This window comes from Gadus morhua, chromosome 13 (genome assembly GCF_902167405.1).
Source record: "Gadus morhua chromosome 13, gadMor3.0, whole genome shotgun sequence".
In the NCBI taxonomy this organism is placed as follows: domain Eukaryota; kingdom Metazoa; phylum Chordata; class Actinopteri; order Gadiformes; family Gadidae; genus Gadus; species Gadus morhua.
The window spans coordinates 19,243,538-19,261,274 of record NC_044060.1 but is presented as its reverse complement, the minus strand read 5'-3'; the positions used below and the strand labels follow the sequence as shown (position 1 = coordinate 19,261,274).

The window sequence follows — 17,737 nt, the reverse complement described above, 5'->3', positions numbered from 1 at the left end:
AAATAACATTGGAGAGACAACAATATTGTGCATGTCACTGCAAGCTACGGAGTGTCAGATTATGCATCCCGTCAAACTGGTAATACTTGCTTCTCATCTAATGAAACGTATGTACTGTAACCTACCACCAGAGGACAGTGTCTTTCTATGCTGTTCACTGCTCAAAAGATCAAATGATCAAAAGCCCAGACCTTATTTCTTGCTTATTTTTTTTCAGTGACGTCACAAGATAGTGAAGTCATTGAACCCGAGATAGACAGCTTTGACTACTTAATTGCTAATAGATTTAAACCAACCAAACGACACCTAATTATTTTGGGCTAATTCATATTTATTTTCATGGAACCCAAGGTCGGGTCTTAATTCAATAAAGCAACAGGTGTCAATGTTTGTCAATGGGCCAGAGAACAAATGCAGACACTGCCCACCTTGAAAAGGGCTATATGAAGCTTTGCGATCTCATCTCTTGTTCTGGCAGGTACACTTTGTTCTTTAAATTGTGCCTAATCTTCCAACAGGGACCTTGGTGGGTTTTAGAAGGAATGAGCCATAAGCAGATCAATTTGAAGAGTGCCGTCACGGCAGCTCTCGCTGCACATCGCCATCCAAGAATTATAAGACACTGCCAAGATGGTCTTAATTGCTGGCTGCTACCCAGAGGTCAGCCTGGAACTGTGTCAGAAAGGTTATTTACGGCAGTAAATATAGACAGAACCCTCTTCTCACCTCTGAGAAAGGGCTAACATTAGTATCAGCCACAGGCCAGGCAACGTATCACAATCTGAATTTTGCATGTACCCTTACCACCCCCCCCCCCCCCCCCCCCACTCCCTCCCACACTACCTCATGCCTGCCCTGTCTCATTTTGCCCGTCCTCTGCCCTGCCCTTTACTATATCTAGAGCTGCATGTCCTCCATGGCCTCTCCAGTTTCAGGCCATGCTTAAATTTGCCACCAAAGGTTAACAGAGTTATATTTGCTAAGTCTAAATTAATGCAGCAGTGTAATTAATTGTGCGCTCCATATGTAAAGGTATTGTGCTGCATGGCCTCCAAGAAATATTATTCATTTTTTTAAAAAACATATTTATTTGTTCCACTCTAATTATATTTCTTCAAAAGGCTTCCCATTGGCTCTGCTCGTAGGGAAACCGTTGCCTATTTCTCACCAGAGAACAGATCTCAAGTTGAACGCTGGGGGACACCCTTTTGCCTTTGAGCCAAGATGCATCCTAAGCCACGCCCTAGATCCATCCCCCTGCCTGCACGATGACGATACAGCGCTGAAACACTGTGAAGAAGACGCCCTAAGCAACAACACAGAGAATTGCGCAGAATAAGAAACTCCCGACCACAGAGAAGACGGATTACCCCCCGCCGCCTTATTGCACACGGTGCAGGTGAAGGTTTTTTCCTCGACCCCTTCCCTTGTTATCTGTAGATTTTATCATGGGGAATTGTCTCCTCGCTTGCTGCTCGTGAGCTAGCCTGTTTTGGCTAGCTAGCCGATCCTCAAGACAAGCGAAACAGTCCCAGCTGTCCGGAAACTGGACTCACTCTGTGGGGGGTTATCCGGAGAGCAGCTAACTACTGGTAGCACCGCTGCTGGCTAAAGAAAAAGAAAACCCAGCTCACCAGGAATACTCACGGGGATGGTTCTCTGGAACGAGGCTCTCCATCGACAGAGAAAGGCGAGGGGTACACGGGTTAGACCACCGGGCGGGGATTTGTGGACTGGATGTGCTTTTAGCGGAGGGGAATCGGCTCGTTTGGACGAGTGTCTGTGTTGCATGTGCGAGCTAGCTCAGCCATCTACCACATCGACCCCCACACCAACTTTTTGAAACCGCCACCAAACCTACCGTCGGCGTGGTCCGTGTGCAGCCAGCTAAATATACAGTTTAGTGGTTGTGCTTCTTTTATAAATAGGTCGGACGGGAGGAAAGGAAAATAAGCTACTGTGAATGTATCCAGTGTTGGAGAGAAGCATATAAATGCTGCACAATAAGTTAGCGCAACAAGCCATTGTCTTTTCTAGGTTAGTGCTGGGATATTTTTATGTTTTCAAATCGGATGCTGGCATCTATTCTGAATCGCAATCATGATGATAATAAGCAGAAAACCAGAGGGCCCAATAGCAACAGGTAATTACATTCTCCCCAATGTTGTTCTGTTTTCGTCTTCTACTTGTTTACTATACTTATATCAAATGTGTTTACTCGGCAATGGCTCTAGTCTTAATATCGACTAAAAAACGCTGATGTTAGTACTGATGGTCCCTTTAATCGTGCAACACATAGGGCGATCGAGAAAGCAACGCGTGTTGTCTCTGTTATGGATGATGTCGCTGTTATGGATGATCTCATGGTGAGAGTCGCACTCACAGAGGGAACATCATGTCACTGCGTGTCCCGTCCATGCTTTGATGCCGGTTGTAACCAAGTTGTCATTTTGTTTTTAATTCAATGTCAACAACAATACTCACTGTAAGTAACGTTAGAAACCACGCTGCAGAAAGACCGTTTACAGCCGCTTTGGATTGTGAGCCTTTTGTTTTCTCGAATTGATCGCTCTACAGGCTGATATGCTTTATTTTGTTCGTTTGTTTGTTATAGTACAATTCAGACCGATTTCGTTGCTGTGCATGTAAAGTTATTGGTTATGCATTTAACTTTGGTTGGTGTTGAGTAAATGTCAGATATTTTCTGTATTGTTTTTGCCTTCATAAATGCCACCGCAAAATCTAGAGGTTAACTTTCTCTTTGATCTTTGAACTTTTTACCTGAAGGCTTGGATAAAATCCTCAGAATTAAAATCAAATAGCGAAACATAAAATGTATGTACTTTTAGTCACCCACGATGGGAATGTACCCCTGGACACTGTAACGAAAGCTCTAATGATAAGGACAGCAAACTCTTTGTTCCAAAACCTCCTCCCCCTGAACGTATGACACACGCTGTATGTTTGCTTTCAGAACTACTGAGCTTTTTCCCATGAAGTTATAAACGGTAGGCCCCAAGGCGTCAGACACTATGACTTGGAACAGTAGTTACGTCAGCTAGACATTTGTTTGCCTTAAGACTCGGACAGTATTTATTCCTGTACTCTTATTTACATGATTGAGTGGGAAGAGGTGTGGACTTTGCTGAGACTGAACGATATGAGAGTCTAGAGGTGCTAGAGGGACTTGTGCTTTCTGCATAATGTGTATCAAGCCTTAATGCCTCTGTTTGCTAAGGTGTACAGCAGGTCTAATGCCACTGTATCCAGGCAGCAGGTTTAATCTCCCCGGGAGCTTGTCAATTTCCTGGTGTGCACTGGGGACATGGGCTCAGATGCTTCTTTGCTTGGTTACAGCACTCTAGAGCTGGCCAGGGCTATCTCTAAACCTATTGTTTTGTGAGGCATTGGCCAACCGACCTGCCAAAAAAGACAAGAAGCTCTGTACGCTCTCACTGGCATAAACTCTGACTGGCAAGAACCAACTCACATTAAGTAAAATAATAGCTGAACTAGCAGCTGGCTGGCGGAGTGTGTCATCTGAGTAACTTGGCTCCTGCCGTTGAGTTCTCTTTCACCTATGTATTCTGTGTCGTCGTGCGCTGGCCTGCCGGCCGGTGTGGCACTCACCAATCATTGTATAACGACGTGCACACGCATCCCACATACTGCCTCTATTTCGGAACACACCTGTGTGTCCACTGCACGACTTGGCCTGAATGGACAGATGGGCAGACGGAAAGATGCTGTCGTCACAGGGGCATCTGTTGCGTCCATTAGGCCAATAATACCACTTGCAGCGCTAGCTCTCTGGAGCCTTAAGCCCTGTCTAAGCTGGTCTTGTCTGTGTGCAGAGCATTAGGTACAGTGGAATTGAGTTAGCCAGCATTGGCCCTTGGCAAGAAGGCATTTGTTCTCACGTCATTGTGTCCAAAGGTAGCCCCATTCTGCATACATACAAAGGTATACAAAGGTTATGTCGCTGATGTTGGCTCTTTACGGTGTCGTGGTTAACTCTGTGTACTTTCTTTGGTCGTTTGGCCAGCCATTGCAATGCACAGGGTCGAGTGATGAAGTTATCTAGATCGCCCATTGACCGGTTTGCAGAAACACGCGGAGGTTTGCCTTTTCGAGGGCCACTCTCTAACGTGCATGTTGTTGTCCATGACTTATCTGACCTTTTTGCCCTTTCTTGTCTCCCTTCAGCGCGTCACGCAGACGGTCTGTATGACTCCTACATGAGAACCGATCACATCCTGAAAGAAGAAACCGATACAAACAGCCCCTCGGGGCTACCCCCCATGTCCAAACACACGGTGAGTGCACATCAGCACACACAAACCTTCCTACACCTAGAACCTGCCGCTCACGCCTTGCATCCTGGACTGTAAGACGTGCTGTCCCGCGACATCCTGTTCCTGATCAGTTTCAGGGCCGCTCCCCCATTATTTACAATTGGCCTCAGTCATACCAGCTGCGTTCTGCCTTTGGCATACTATTAAAACTTTACAAACTGACTCACAGGTCTTATCTATGGGAAAATGGGCAGACCAGCGTCACTGGTTGTTAAAGAGGACTTAATTAAGAACACTATCATGCGTATTATCAGTGTCATACTTTGTGGCCAGCAACCAAAACAAATGCTTCGAGGCCAGGGAGTGGATTAGCCGTATACCTTTTTCCACATACATTTTGGGCACAAATTGCTAAATTGGCATGAGTTACACGCAAGGTAACAACCTCACAAACCGCTTTTTTGGGATTGAACACCTGACCCACAAAACCATTAATATATTTGTCGGTCATCATACTTTCCGTCTCCTGTCCGCTCCAATGTGATCTTGCACACAAGATGAGTTGGCCTACTGTTGTGATCTAGTAGTGTTTATTTTCTTAAGGTTTGCATTAAATTATTCAGTAAATCGCTTCGCTGGTCGCCTAAAAGTAATATTATGAATTGCTGGTTCCCTAGCAATACCCCCATCCCGTTGAAGTGTGGATTAATCTCACCATACTAAAAATAATCGTACATTTTAAACCCAGCTCATCGATGTCATACATGTAAGACAATTAAAACTTATAGTGTATGTAACGGCAATCATTGATTGGTTTGTCCGACCCTTTTTAATCTGAGTGGGGATTAGGCAGTGAAATGGATTGGACTGCCCCACTTTGACAGTGCTTCCAAACGGCAACAGAGGTCCATTACAACCACGGGCCAGCTTTAAATGTTCGCTGGATCGATGCTAAACACAACAAGACAACAGTCCTGGCGTGTTTTGGGAACACGAGTTCCTGCGTGTTTACGCGACACCAAGGCGATGGGCCCCGTTCCACCTGCCATCTGCTGCGCCCGGAAGAGCTCAGCGCTCAGGTTTACCTGATATTACTTTCCCTCCCTCCTTCCCTCCCCCCTCGGCTCTTGCCCTATTAGGTTATGCAGTATTGGGTTATGCTGATATTTTCATAATATTTGGTTACAGCCCTGAACCCAATCCATCATCCCTCATGTAGGATTCAGAGCTCTGTTTGGAGCACCAGGGCCATTAGCTAGGTGATATCGGCGTGAGCCAGTGGCTCAATCAATCACCCATAAATCGATGGTGCTTGTATGGCAAAGACCGGGGTCGACGGCGCCACGTGACCCGGGGTTCTGCGCGGTCGGGGGGGGGAAGGAGAGTATGTCGAGACGAGTATGAGTGAATGTATGGAAACCCCTCCTGCATGCCTCGTCTATTTTCAGGAGCCTTCCCGTAACGCGGACACTAAACGAAGTACACGCATACACACTGACATGCCTACACGTGTGCTCACACATGTACAAGCACTCGAAAGGTCCCTTGTTATGTTGTCTTTTTCCTTTGACCTGGGCTCCACTTCCAGACCCCCCCCCCCCCCCCCCTGCATTGATGGTGTTTATGGCAGGTCATATATGTTCCATCAGCCGGAGCAGATTTTCCACTGGACAGGTCTCAGTAAATCTCTGTATTGGGGGGAGAGGGACCGACATGATGGGGAATAGGAGAGGGTAGTGGCTAGGGTTTTCAACCTGAAGCTGTTAGATTCCCAGTTTACGTGTGGACGGTATCCTTGAGGCCGATTCCTTACCCCTGCTTATTCCTTAATCCCCTTTATCTGAAATCATGGTTTGTATAAAGTCTCTATATTCTAAAAGCAGTGGCTGAAATGCCACTGCTACAGTCAGGCTTCCCTTTCGGGTGCCTCTGTAGATCTCTGCTGGATAGCCCTAGGGCAGGGTCGCTGGTCTTGCACCAGCCTAGCTTGTTTTACAACTAAATTCAAGGGCTGTTATTTCCCTTCTACTCCATAATCTTGTGGAGGATTCTTTCCGCTGCTCCGATAATGTCAGAGGGCAGGAGTGGGAAGGGATACTTTGGGTGGCGGAAATGAAGCTGTATACTGGCAAGTATAGAGTGCGGAAGAGTTTACGTCTTAATTCCCTGGCTAAAGGTGACCTCTCGCTTTACAAGGGTTCAGAAGTGGCGGTGGGCATGACTTTGAGTAGATCACGGCATTCCTGCTCGTTACCGGAGGTCATTGCCAATACACATGAGATGAGTTTCAATACATTACTCAGCCTTACATGACAGTAGTTGAGTAATGAGTGTGGAAACGGGAACAAAGAAGCAAGCGGCATGGTGTGTGTGTGTGTGTGTGTGTGTGTGTGTGGTGGTTGGGGGGAGGGGGGGGGGTCATCAGTCAGCCACTATGATTCGACAGGATGTAGATCCTGTTCCACTGGTTCTTTGACCCTGAGCATTCTGCTGAACCCGTCGCTTCACATCCAGCTGTTCATTTAGGCCGCCGTTTTAATTTCTAAACTTCACCCACACATTGGTCGGCCCCTCTAGTCGGCTAATGCAGCTCCAACTCTTCAGGCTACAGGGACACCGGCCGGCGTCTGACTGCTCATTATTAACACATGAATGTTGTAACGTTTGTTCATGAGAAACGTCGCCTGCACCTGCAGTCGCGACATTTGAATTGTGGACGCCTCCATGGCACCACTTTGCAATCGCCAACCGACTTGCTGGGTTCTAAAGAGACGTGAAATTAGACGCACAACAGGAATGCCACTCACGGCCTGGAGGTATGCCCTGCTGCGGTTCTCTGGACCCAGAAAGCTTGTGGGGAGGAAAACTTTTAGCTCGGGGTGCCACTAAATATCTCCCTTGTGTCTGTCGTTGTCTGCGGCCGAGCTTCTAAGACGACGCAGCGTAGTTCTTTCCAGTCTGCTGTGTTTTTACCTGAATAAAATCCCTAGGGGGACTTATTCAGCCGAAATCCGTGAGCCTTTGTCCCAAGTCCAAAGCCCGAGTGGGAGCCACAAGGCAAATGGCCATGCACACCCACACACCCACACATATGCATATAGTCCACATCCTGGGGCTCCGTTGAATGCATTTGCGCAACACAATGGCCAACATGTCAGCCACACAATCAACTACAATAGTACAACCGAGTCTAGCTTGTATAGAGGGGGACTGCAGCTGTGTTCACCGCTTCTGGCTTTGTTTCCCATCCCATTCGTCGGTCTCCCACTAACCCTCGCTCTCTTTTGGCCTTTCTCTCAGGGGGTCAGTACCAAGGACCTCATGAGGGAACAGGTGGCGGTACGAGGGAGTCAACTCAAGGTCAAGTACCTGTACGAAGACTCCACTTACAATCGCAAGGTCAACTGCATCGCCACGGCAACGGCAACCCCTCAGAGCAATGGCACCGCTGTTCATGTGTCCACGAAACCTGTCGCGGTGTCGGGCCTGTCCAAAGAGCGCAGCGTTGACAGGTACGAGGGCTTGTTCACTCCAGGGTAAATAGCCCTTTAGCGCTAGACTCCCTTAACTTCACTGCTACCGCTGAAGATCCTTACTTGTCTTTGTGAGGCCCCTGTTCTGATCACTGTGTGTGTTGGCGGATCACAGCACGGGGTCCAGTAAGGGCTCCAGTGACTCGGCAGGCCTCCAGGGCTCAGGCACTGTGGGGAACAGCACCGGCGGCGGCGGCAGCAAGCTGTGCGGGCCCCTCACCTCGGAGCAGGCGCTCAGGCAGTACCGCAACCAGCTGACCAGCCTGGAGCAGACGGAGATCCACACCTACCCGGAGATCTACTTCCTGGGACCCAACGCCAAGAAGCGGCAGGCGGTCGTCGGGGGCAGCAACAACTCGGGCTACGATGACGACCAGGGGGGTTACATCCACGTCCCCCACGACCATCTGGCCTATCGCTACGAGTTCCTCAAGGTGTGACTCGCACCGCTCCCACGCGCCCCCCCCCTCCCTCCCGTGTGCGCACACGCACGTCACGCTTTGCGTCAACTAGCAGACGTCAAACCAACGAACCATAAAAATAACCATATCATTTCCACCCCCCCATCCTCCCCTTTCGGTCTCTCTTCCCCACTTCAGGTGATCGGCAAGGGCAGCTTCGGCCAGGTGGCCAAGGTGTACGACCACAAGCTGCAGCAGCACCTGGCGCTGAAGATGGTGCGCAACGAGAAGCGCTTCCACCGGCAGGCGCAGGAGGAGATCCGCATCCTGGAGCACCTGCGCAAGCAGGACCGCAACGGCACCATGAACGTGGTGCACATGCTGGAGAACTTCACCTTCCGCAACCACATCTGCATGACCTTCGAGCTGCTCAGCATGAACCTGTACGAGCTCATCAAGCGCAACAAGTTCCAGGGCTTCAGCCTGGCGCTGGTGCGCAAGTTCGCCCACTCCATCCTGCAGTGCCTGGAGGCCCTCAACCGGCACCGGATCATCCACTGCGACCTCAAGCCCGAGAACATCCTGCTCAAGCAGCAGGGGCGCAGCGGCATCAAGGTGAGCCCAAGGGGAAGGGTGCGGCCCGCCGGGTCTTCAAGGTATCGCCGCGCACGCTTCGCACGCGCTCCCACTTTAACCCTAACCTGCGTTCCCTTTCTCTCCGCGGTCCTCTCAAGGTGATCGACTTTGGCTCCAGCTGCTTCGAGCACCAGCGGGTGTACACGTACATCCAGTCCCGCTTCTACCGGGCGCCGGAGGTGATCCTGGGCTCGCGCTACGGCCTGCCCATCGACATGTGGAGCTTCGGCTGCATCCTGGCGGAGCTGCTGACGGGCTACCCGCTGTTCCCCGGCGAGGACGAGGGGGACCAGCTGGCGTGCGTCATGGAGCTGCTGGGCATGCCGCCGCAGAAGGTGCTGGAGCAGGCCAAGCGGGCCAAGAACTTCATCAACTCCAAGGGGCACCCGCGCTACTGCGGGGCCAACACCCTGCCCACCGGCGCCACCGTGCTGACGGGCTCCCGCTCCCGCCGCGGCAAGATGAGGGGGCCCCCCGGCAGCAAGGAGTGGAGCGCCGCCCTCAAGGGCTGCGAGGACCCCACCTTTACTGACTTCTTAAAGAAGTGCCTGGACTGGGACCCCACCACCCGCCTCACCCCCAGCCAGGCCCTGCGGCACCCCTGGCTGTACCGCCGGCTGCCCAAGCCGGTGCCCGGGACCGACAAGGGCCAGGGCCCCACGGTGAAGAGGCTCCCCGAGCACCACAGCACCTCCTTCCCGTCCATCCTGGCCAAAGGCGGGTCCGGCCTGGGCACGGCCGCGGCCGCCAACAACAAACTGCGGGGCGCCATGATGGCGGACCCGGGGGAGACCATGCCCCTCCGCACAGTCTTGCCCAAACTGGTCTCCTAGAAACCAAGAGCCGCTCTGTTGTCTCGCTCCATCCCCATCTCCGCTCCTCCGGAAGGGTAGGAGGATGGGCCGGATGGGAGCATAGGGTTTTTAAAATGGCAAAAAAAAAAACGTGTTTGGTTGTTCTTTTGTTTTACACAGAGCGGTGTCGACACCCCTGGTCTTGGTTTTTAATATTAGCTGAATTGAGAGCACAACAGAGACTTGTTCTTATAGTTAAAAACAAAAAGACTACATTTTAGGTTTTTTTTCTACCGCAGTTCCCTTGAGGGGCTGTACGATCCCTGTCTGAGAGCCTTTGTTAAGGCTGGAGTCAGACGGGGCTTTTTAAAGACTCTGAGTGGACAGTGCTGTACGGTAGCGGATGTTTTTACCTTTGTATGGGTGTCTGTGAGTTACATGCACAAACATACACACCCACTCACACTCGTGCACACTTTGCATCGTTTCTTGACATAAACGTACACATACACGTACATCCTCATTATACACATGTTCCGCCCCCTTTGGGACGGGATTACAATTGAGTAAAAACTTGAAAAGGGCTAAAGAGATGTCTCTCGGATCAGGTAGCAAGTGCTCACTACCCATGATTTTTCCAGAGATTCACTCAGCTCGAGGTTTTTTTAGGCCCTGCACGTGGAAACACTACTCACACCCGCACATTGAACGCGGAAAAAATCCTCTGCTTGGGGTCTAAGGGGCATGGCGTTTTGAAGTGAATTAGGAAATAGTTGGTGTTGTCAATCATGTAGGCCAGGCCCTCATTTCTCTGCTGTCCCCCTCTTTCCATTTTCTGCGCCTTGGTGCTGCTGGCGTGTCAACTCAGTATGTTTGCGCGTGTGTGTGTGTGTGTGTGTGTGTGTGCGGGTTCAGGGTTTGTGGTGTTATGTGTGTGTGAGCCGTATAACAGGCGGTAAGGGACAGCCGCCTGCATTCTAAAATGGCCTCCTGTCTTCTCTGGGTGAGAAGAGGGTGGATGGGTGAGGAGGGACGCCCGGGGGACACCGCCCCTCTCTACAATCTTCTTCGGCTAATCATACCTTTTGCCCTCCATACTTTACGAGGTGATTTGGAATTGGCAACCGTGTGAGGCACACACAAAGAGAAACCGTCAACCTCTTTGGATTGACATGCAACCCAACAAACTCAAAAACACACACGCACGCAGGCCTGTCAAGTTGATGGCCAGAAATGGGTTGCATTATTAAATCGACAAATTTTAAGGAGTGATCGGAATGTCGCCTTCCCCATGGCTCTGATTGGTTGCGAGGTCGTTGGCAGTGGCTACATGGCGGAGGCTAGAAGAAACGGGTTATTATGAAGTGACGCAGCAGGGGCGGGGGGAAGCCACGTACAAGGAGGTTGTTAAGGACTTGGCAGGCCAGCGAGCGAGCGCATGTGACGCGTTTTTAGAAAGGGTTCTCAGGGAGAAATACTTGACACATCCCATAACCGTATATTATCAACCGGGCTTCTTAACAGTCGGCCCAGTGCTGACCGTGGACTCGCGCACGAACGCGCGCACACACACACGGCACCGACCGCTGTGAGAGAGGGTGAGACCGTTTATATATATCTCTCTTATGTATGCGTCTGTAATGGGGGAATGCATGCGCCACAACCTGACCTACATACTCCGTACTCCCCCGGTCTCTGCTGTCTCTACCGGTGCCTATCCGTAGTGGAGGACGGGCAGGTGGTAAAGCTCGCCATACGGATCATGAACCAAGGTGCTGTCGTGTTTGATCTCGCACACTCACACATGCACACTCACTAAATGTACCAGTATGTTCACATACTCTCAACGCACATGCACAGGAGCACACGCCAGGTGCATGTGGTATGGACCAGACCACTCTTTAGAGTTCAGGGGACTTCACAACCCCACCACCATCCTGTTTTAGTCTTTTTCTTAACATCCCTTTCGCTGTTTTGATAAACTGTCAGGGATTTCTACTCATCGTGTCTCCTTCACAAATGAGATTTCTACATGCTCCAGGAAAAAATGAGACAAAGGTGTAAAGTAATGCAGAAGTGGCTGTATGCCTTTTTTTGTCATGTTATAATAATGGTGTGTGTTGGTAGGATGGTGTTGTCCAGCATGAGATCACAGCCTCTTCTACAGACTGAGTGACTATCAGAAGAGAAACTGTACAGTAACCAAATTAACTTGTGATAGTTTCTTTTTCTAAAGAAAATAAAATGGATATTAACTGAACTGTTTCCTTGTTTTTTTGTTCCAAGTTATGGAGCTCGATTAGAGGCACCACACCCTGGCCATTAGGCCAGGCCGTGTCATTTGCGCATTAATGTTGCAATTGAAGAGCCATTTAAACATCCACGTTGTCTGGGACTAGTGTCTTGTACTTTTAGTTGATCCACTTTACAAAGAGCTTACACTTCATCGTATTAGGCTCAGGACCCCCTGCAGAGGACTGATCTGCTTTATAGCCCCAGGATGCCATTTAGGAACCTCTGACACTAGAAACCAAACGGGTCTGTTGCAGGGCGTTTATGCCACGGTGTGATCTCCTCTGGCTTTTTACAGCCGATGTAACTCCAATCCAAGAGATGTCAAATGACATTTCTCTTTGGACTCTAGAACGGATTCTTATGCTCTGACTCTACATCATCGGAAAAACCTGTTCGTTCAAAGGAACTTTAATTTTCATCACCTTGATGGAGCACAAAGGATCTCCACATGTTGGTGCTTCAAGAATGTCGACTTCTGTGTTAAGGTGTGAATTAGCACACGGCTGCTGTCTTTCTATTTAAAATGAACAATATGTCTGTGTGGTTGAATGTGTATACATTACGTCTTCTCTTTCTCTTCTAGCAGATTATGAATAGATGCATTTGTATGCCAAGACCTTATACCTCCTTCTATAACAAAGGTCTAAACTCTTCCAATTATTCCTCCTCAAAATCATTTCATTTCGACATGTAGTTATTATGGTTCTTCATTGTCAACTGTTGCGCAAAACCTAAACTCCTTCTGTGATTATGTGCTACTTCTCACTTCTCCAGCCTTCCGGTGGGACCGAACTATAAATATTGCTGTGAAGACGAGGGTGAGAGGGGTATGAGGATGACGAAGATCTGGCTGACAACGCTAGACTGATCATCTACTGTGATACCAATGACTCATCTCTGTTTACACACTCTCGACGGCTGGTTTTCTGAGTGTAGATGCACACACACTCACACACCGTCTCCGACAAACCAGTTTGTCGATATTTCCGAGACTGCGTGATGGATTTGTGTTCGATCTGAGTGGTTTATTGGCTTGTTTTTGATAGTGTTTATGTGTGTGTTTTTGAAAGCTCAGTTTGAACACTGTTTCCATTGTTCCACTGCTTCTTATTCTTTATTTGTCTTACATATACACACCCTCATTCACACAGACACACACACACTGAATTAATGGAAAAGCAGATTAGATCAATCCCATTAGAAACTAACCCAATCACCTTCTGACCAGATGGACATATTCAACTCGTTATATAGTAGCAACCTCTATTTCCAAAATGGTAAACATACAAAGAACTACTCCATGTCTTGCTTCGTCTTGTCATTCCTCGTTCTATACTCTTTTCCTGTCCTCTCTTTTCTTCTCCTGCCTTCTCACCTCCGTGCTGGAGGGCATTAGGAGGCCTGGGTGCCTAGAGAACATATTGAGGCACAGAAGGACTCCAGCCGTTGTTGTTCAGCAACCAATCAATGATTAGTGCTACATGCCATCCTCACTTAAATTGACTGCCCGCCGTTTAACGTCCTAATCTGTCTAGGTTAGTGTCCTAACAATACAGTGGGCTCTGCTTTCTATGGAAGATGATCAATTATTTTTTGATTGACGTTCTGTTTTGATTGACACCTGTTTTATGGACTTGGCGTTCGACCTGCGACGTGATGTAACCGCGTCTTTCTTTGTGTCCCTCGGGGGCTCTGTTCATAAATCTGCCGTCCTCGAGTGCCAGCGGCGGCGGCGCATGAACGAGTTCAGCTCGTTATGTTCTTGTGCGTCGTGTTATCGTCTGTGTTCTCTTTGAGGGGCTGCTCTAGTCCCCAGGCGGCAGCACGCAGCAGCAGAGTCGTGATACACCTTCTACCACCAGAACAATGAGTCACCATTCCGACGCAGGTTCCCCCCCGCCTCCTCCTCCTTCTCCTCCGTGTTCCTCTTCATCACTCCTCCGTCTGCACCTTATGGTGATGCATCGCGTGCCGGCTGGCTTCTCCTGGGCCGTCGACGCAAACGCCATGACAATACTTCCAAGATAAACACTCGACATCACACAGCCACCCCGGGTCATCGGGTGCACAGACACATACCGGCTCTATGTGTGTCTTTGGCAGGGGGTCCACCGAGACAGCTGACAAGGGTACAAGTAACCCCCCCCCCCCCCCCCCCCCCCCGTGCCCCTGTTCATGCACACACAAACACACACGCATCCATAAACTTCATTGAACTCACACACACTTCATTCATCTCACACACACACACACACACACACACACACACACACACACACACACACACACACACACACACACACACACACAAATACGCATACACCTACAAATACACACACGACACATGCCCCCACATGCACAAAGGCAAAATACAGCCTACTGTTTCTTACTCACAGGGACACAATGACACACAATCACAGCTGAGCTCACACGACACACACACACACACACACACCCCACACACACACACACGCACACATACAAACGCACAGCTGAGCACATGTCTACACAGGCTGAGCAGATGCAGGGGGGGAGTTGTCAGAGGAGGGGCCGCAGACCCGGAGCATTCACCCAACCCACCCGTCCACATTCCAGAACGCAAATCACAGGCCAGAGGGAAACATGGCACATGTGTCTGCATGAAAATATCACCATATGTATTTCATCGGTATGCCCATGTGTCACCATGTGACATTCATCATTTGACAATTTTTAATATCTGTGTGCTGCAAAGCTCGGCTGAATTTCCGTCCCGGGCTTGCAAGTATTTGCATAGCATATGGGTTACGTCTTATGTGCTGGTTCTGGTTTCCACGTGTTGTTTACATGGCCCCATCTGGGTCACATTGGCCACTGGAATAGGGGTCGGTGACTCATGGCCTGTCTGCTGTGATGAATCTCCACGGTCTGTTCCTCTGTACATTCATGTTTATGTTTGTCTTTTCACCCCCAGTCTGTGATCTGCATAGCAACACGATGCAGATCTGTTACTCTGCGTATGCAAAACACGGCACACACCTTTGCAAAACGAGCACAGAATTAAGATGGCAGCAAACCTTTCCAATTATTTTGGTTTTTTGATCGTTACAGAGAGCCAAACAGAAAATGAAATACAGGTTCCCTCCCAAACCAGTATGCCTGCCTTTTACAGTTTTATAGTTTGTTTGCTCTTTCAATGTGTCCGACCTCTCACTCTCCACTCATATCCCGCCCCGGCAATCTAAGGAAAGGTGGGTGGTGACACACTATAGGCCTGCACTATCTTCCTGTGTACCAATGCTGATGGAGGGGGGGGTGCTTACCCCTCCCCTGTGAGAGACCCGGAGCAAGTCGGCAGAGTCACCGTGTCTCCTTATATGTACATTATCACCACTGGAAGCCATAAACAGCTCCTTAACCCTGCGGTGCCAACTTACTGTCCAAAGGAGTCTGCATGAACACTACAGTACAGAGATCCCCCACCCCTCACATTCGTTCTCTCTGTCTCTCTCTCAGTCTCTCTCTCTCTGTCTCTCTTTCTCTCTATTTGGTGTAGCATTGCTTGCGCCCACCCAGGATGTTTAGTATGGATTTAATGTGCAGGTCATTTGAACAAAGATAAGCCACCGTCGTGTGTTTGTTGTCTAAAGGTGGCTTTACTTCCACTCTCCCCCTATTGATGTGCCTGCATCGGTGTGTGTTTTGGGTTTATCTCGGTTCAACCTGCAAGGAGTATAGTATTTTACTATGGGGGGATGGGGGGTGAGTGGTAAGGGGTGGGGGGTGAGAGGTGAGGGGTGAGGGGTGGGGTTGGGGGGGGGGGGGGGGGGGGGGGGGGGGGTGGGGGGGGTGGGGGGTGCTCCTATTGTCTGGGGAAGGCACTTCTGCGCATTCTGCAGTATGCTGTCAAGACCCTCTGTTACCAGGGAAATCAGTATATTTCTGTCCGGTGTCGGTTTTCACGAGGGTCCGGCAGCACAACCTCCAGCTACATCCTCCATGTTAGGAGACGGCGGGCCGGGCTCAGGTGGCATCTCCTCCTCTCCCCCCGACAGCGGCCGGGCCCCCCGCCTCACTGTCTACCTTTTTGAGAGTTGTCACCCCTCAGGTATGTCCAGTTGGGTAAACTGGGATGTCTGGGAGAGGAGGAAGACGCCATGAACGAAGAACAACATTGGCTGACTTAGTATGTAAGTGTGTGCCGACGTGATTGCACTTGCCCCTTTGCGAGTTCCCCTGATGCTGTGTTTGTTCCAATGGGCAGTATAGGCCAAACACACACAACAAAGGTCCTTGTCACATTCTTGTTGCTGCAACGTGTTCGTTTCCTTGTAAGAAGCGGGCCTTCACTCAAAGTAAGGGACATAATTATTGGGAAATGTCCTGTCGACACCACATATCAGCAGCACTGTGTGTACTCGGTTGGACGGCTCAGGGAGGCGGAAGAGCGTTGCTTGTTCAGATGATGCCACAATGTTGTCAGGAATGATATCATCATTCATACTGAGCCCTTAGACCTGGGGGAGGAGGAGGGGGGCTAGGGAGTGGTTGGAGGCGTTGGGGGGTCTGTCCACCTGTAAATCCACCCGTCTGTGCTCGTAGAGAGGATCGTTGGAGATGGAGGAATCTTAAAAAAGGTCTAATCGTGCTATTCTCTCCGTCCTCTCCACCGTAGCAGCTGCTGTGCGCCTTGTTGTCCTGAGTGCTTTTTCCACGTCTCCATGTCACTGCGAGGGAGCCCTGCGTACGCCTGCTACTGACAGCACCTTTTGGTGGCAAAGGGGGGAGGAGGATAAGAAAGGAGATAGGATGAGTGGGGGAGGAGAAGGGAGACGGGGGAGAGGGAGGAGAGGTTATTGTGATGGAGGGGGGGGGGAGAGAGGAGAGGAGAGAATAGGAGGCCCTTGGGCAGGGGAGGCCAAGGAAGGAGAAAAGACCAGTGAGGAAAGGGAGGAGAGAAGAGGACAGGACACAGAGAAGAGAGGAAATAGGGGAAGGGTGAAGGCGAGGAGGGAAGGAAGGAGTAGACAAGAAAGGATGCTGTGTGTGAGTGAGTTTAATGAAGGACAAAATAGGGGAAAGCAAAAGTAAAAGAGCAAGAAGGAATGAATGCAGAAGAAAGGAGTGGAACAAATTTGCAGCAAAGAGGAGAAAAGACAAGAGTGGTACATAGAAGAGGAATGCTTGATGTTGCTTTCTCTCCAAACACACACACAATATATATAAAGGTTGCGGCCGATCAGCCTATCAGCTGACCATGAATAATTTACACATTCCCTGCACTTTCATAGTCTTTATGTTACTCTGCTCTATATTAAGATCCACAGAGTGGTGTTAGGAGACAAGCTGACTGTTGTGTAAATCCTTCAAACACACAAACAGACAGACACACGCACGCACACACACACACACACACACACACACACACACACACACACACACACACATACACACACACACACACACACACATACACACACATACACACACACACACACACACACACACACACACATCACACACACACACACACACACACACACACACACACACACACACACACACACACACACACACACACACACACACACACACACACACACTCAAAGAACCAATTAGAAAATTGGTTGCACGTGATGTTTGTGTGTGCCTCACTATGTGCATGCACACTCTCTGTCCTTCTAAGAAAAAATGTGATGCGGGTGAAACTAAACTATGATGGTTCCTGACACTATCAAGGACAGCCAAGGGTTGTCTGGAAAAAAAACACAAGACCGGTTAAGCACACATACACTTTCACTCTC

At 49.6% G+C, this 17,737-nt stretch overlaps 1 protein-coding gene across 4 annotated transcripts; it reads left to right on the top strand.

The window, feature by feature from the left end:
* Window positions 1-1,249: 1,249 nt before the first annotated feature.
* On the top strand, window positions 1,250-11,919 carry dyrk3 (dual specificity tyrosine phosphorylation regulated kinase 3). Of its 4 annotated transcripts, none has more exons than XM_030374750.1 (6): window positions 1,250-1,399; window positions 4,207-4,316; window positions 7,596-7,807; window positions 7,944-8,262; window positions 8,428-8,844; window positions 8,964-11,919. In XM_030374750.1, exons 2-6 carry the CDS (start codon window positions 4,239-4,241, stop codon window positions 9,696-9,698), a joined length of 1,761 nt encoding a protein of 586 aa, XP_030230610.1. In that variant the 5' UTR covers window positions 1,250-1,399; window positions 4,207-4,238; the 3' UTR covers window positions 9,699-11,919. The 4 variants fall into 4 exon arrangements, with proteins under 4 accessions (XP_030230610.1, XP_030230609.1, XP_030230607.1 ...); XM_030374749.1 differs by having other exon boundaries at window positions 1,255-2,143; window positions 8,964-9,698; XM_030374747.1 differs by lacking the exon at window positions 1,250-1,399 and adding an exon at window positions 2,519-2,540.
* The last annotated feature ends 5,818 nt before the right edge of the window (window positions 11,920-17,737 follow it).

Excerpts from the sequence above, each read along its gene's own strand:
- dyrk3 (XM_030374749.1), top strand. The coding sequence starts at position 2,101 with ATGATGATAATAAGCAGAAAACCAGAGGGCCCAATAGCAACAG. Across the intron at positions 8,263-8,427 it reads ATCGCTACGAGTTCCTCAAG|GTGATCGGCAAGGGCAGCTT; the intron begins GTGTGACTCGCA and ends TCCCCACTTCAG. Across the intron at positions 8,845-8,963 it reads AGGGGCGCAGCGGCATCAAG|GTGATCGACTTTGGCTCCAG; the intron begins GTGAGCCCAAGG and ends GGTCCTCTCAAG.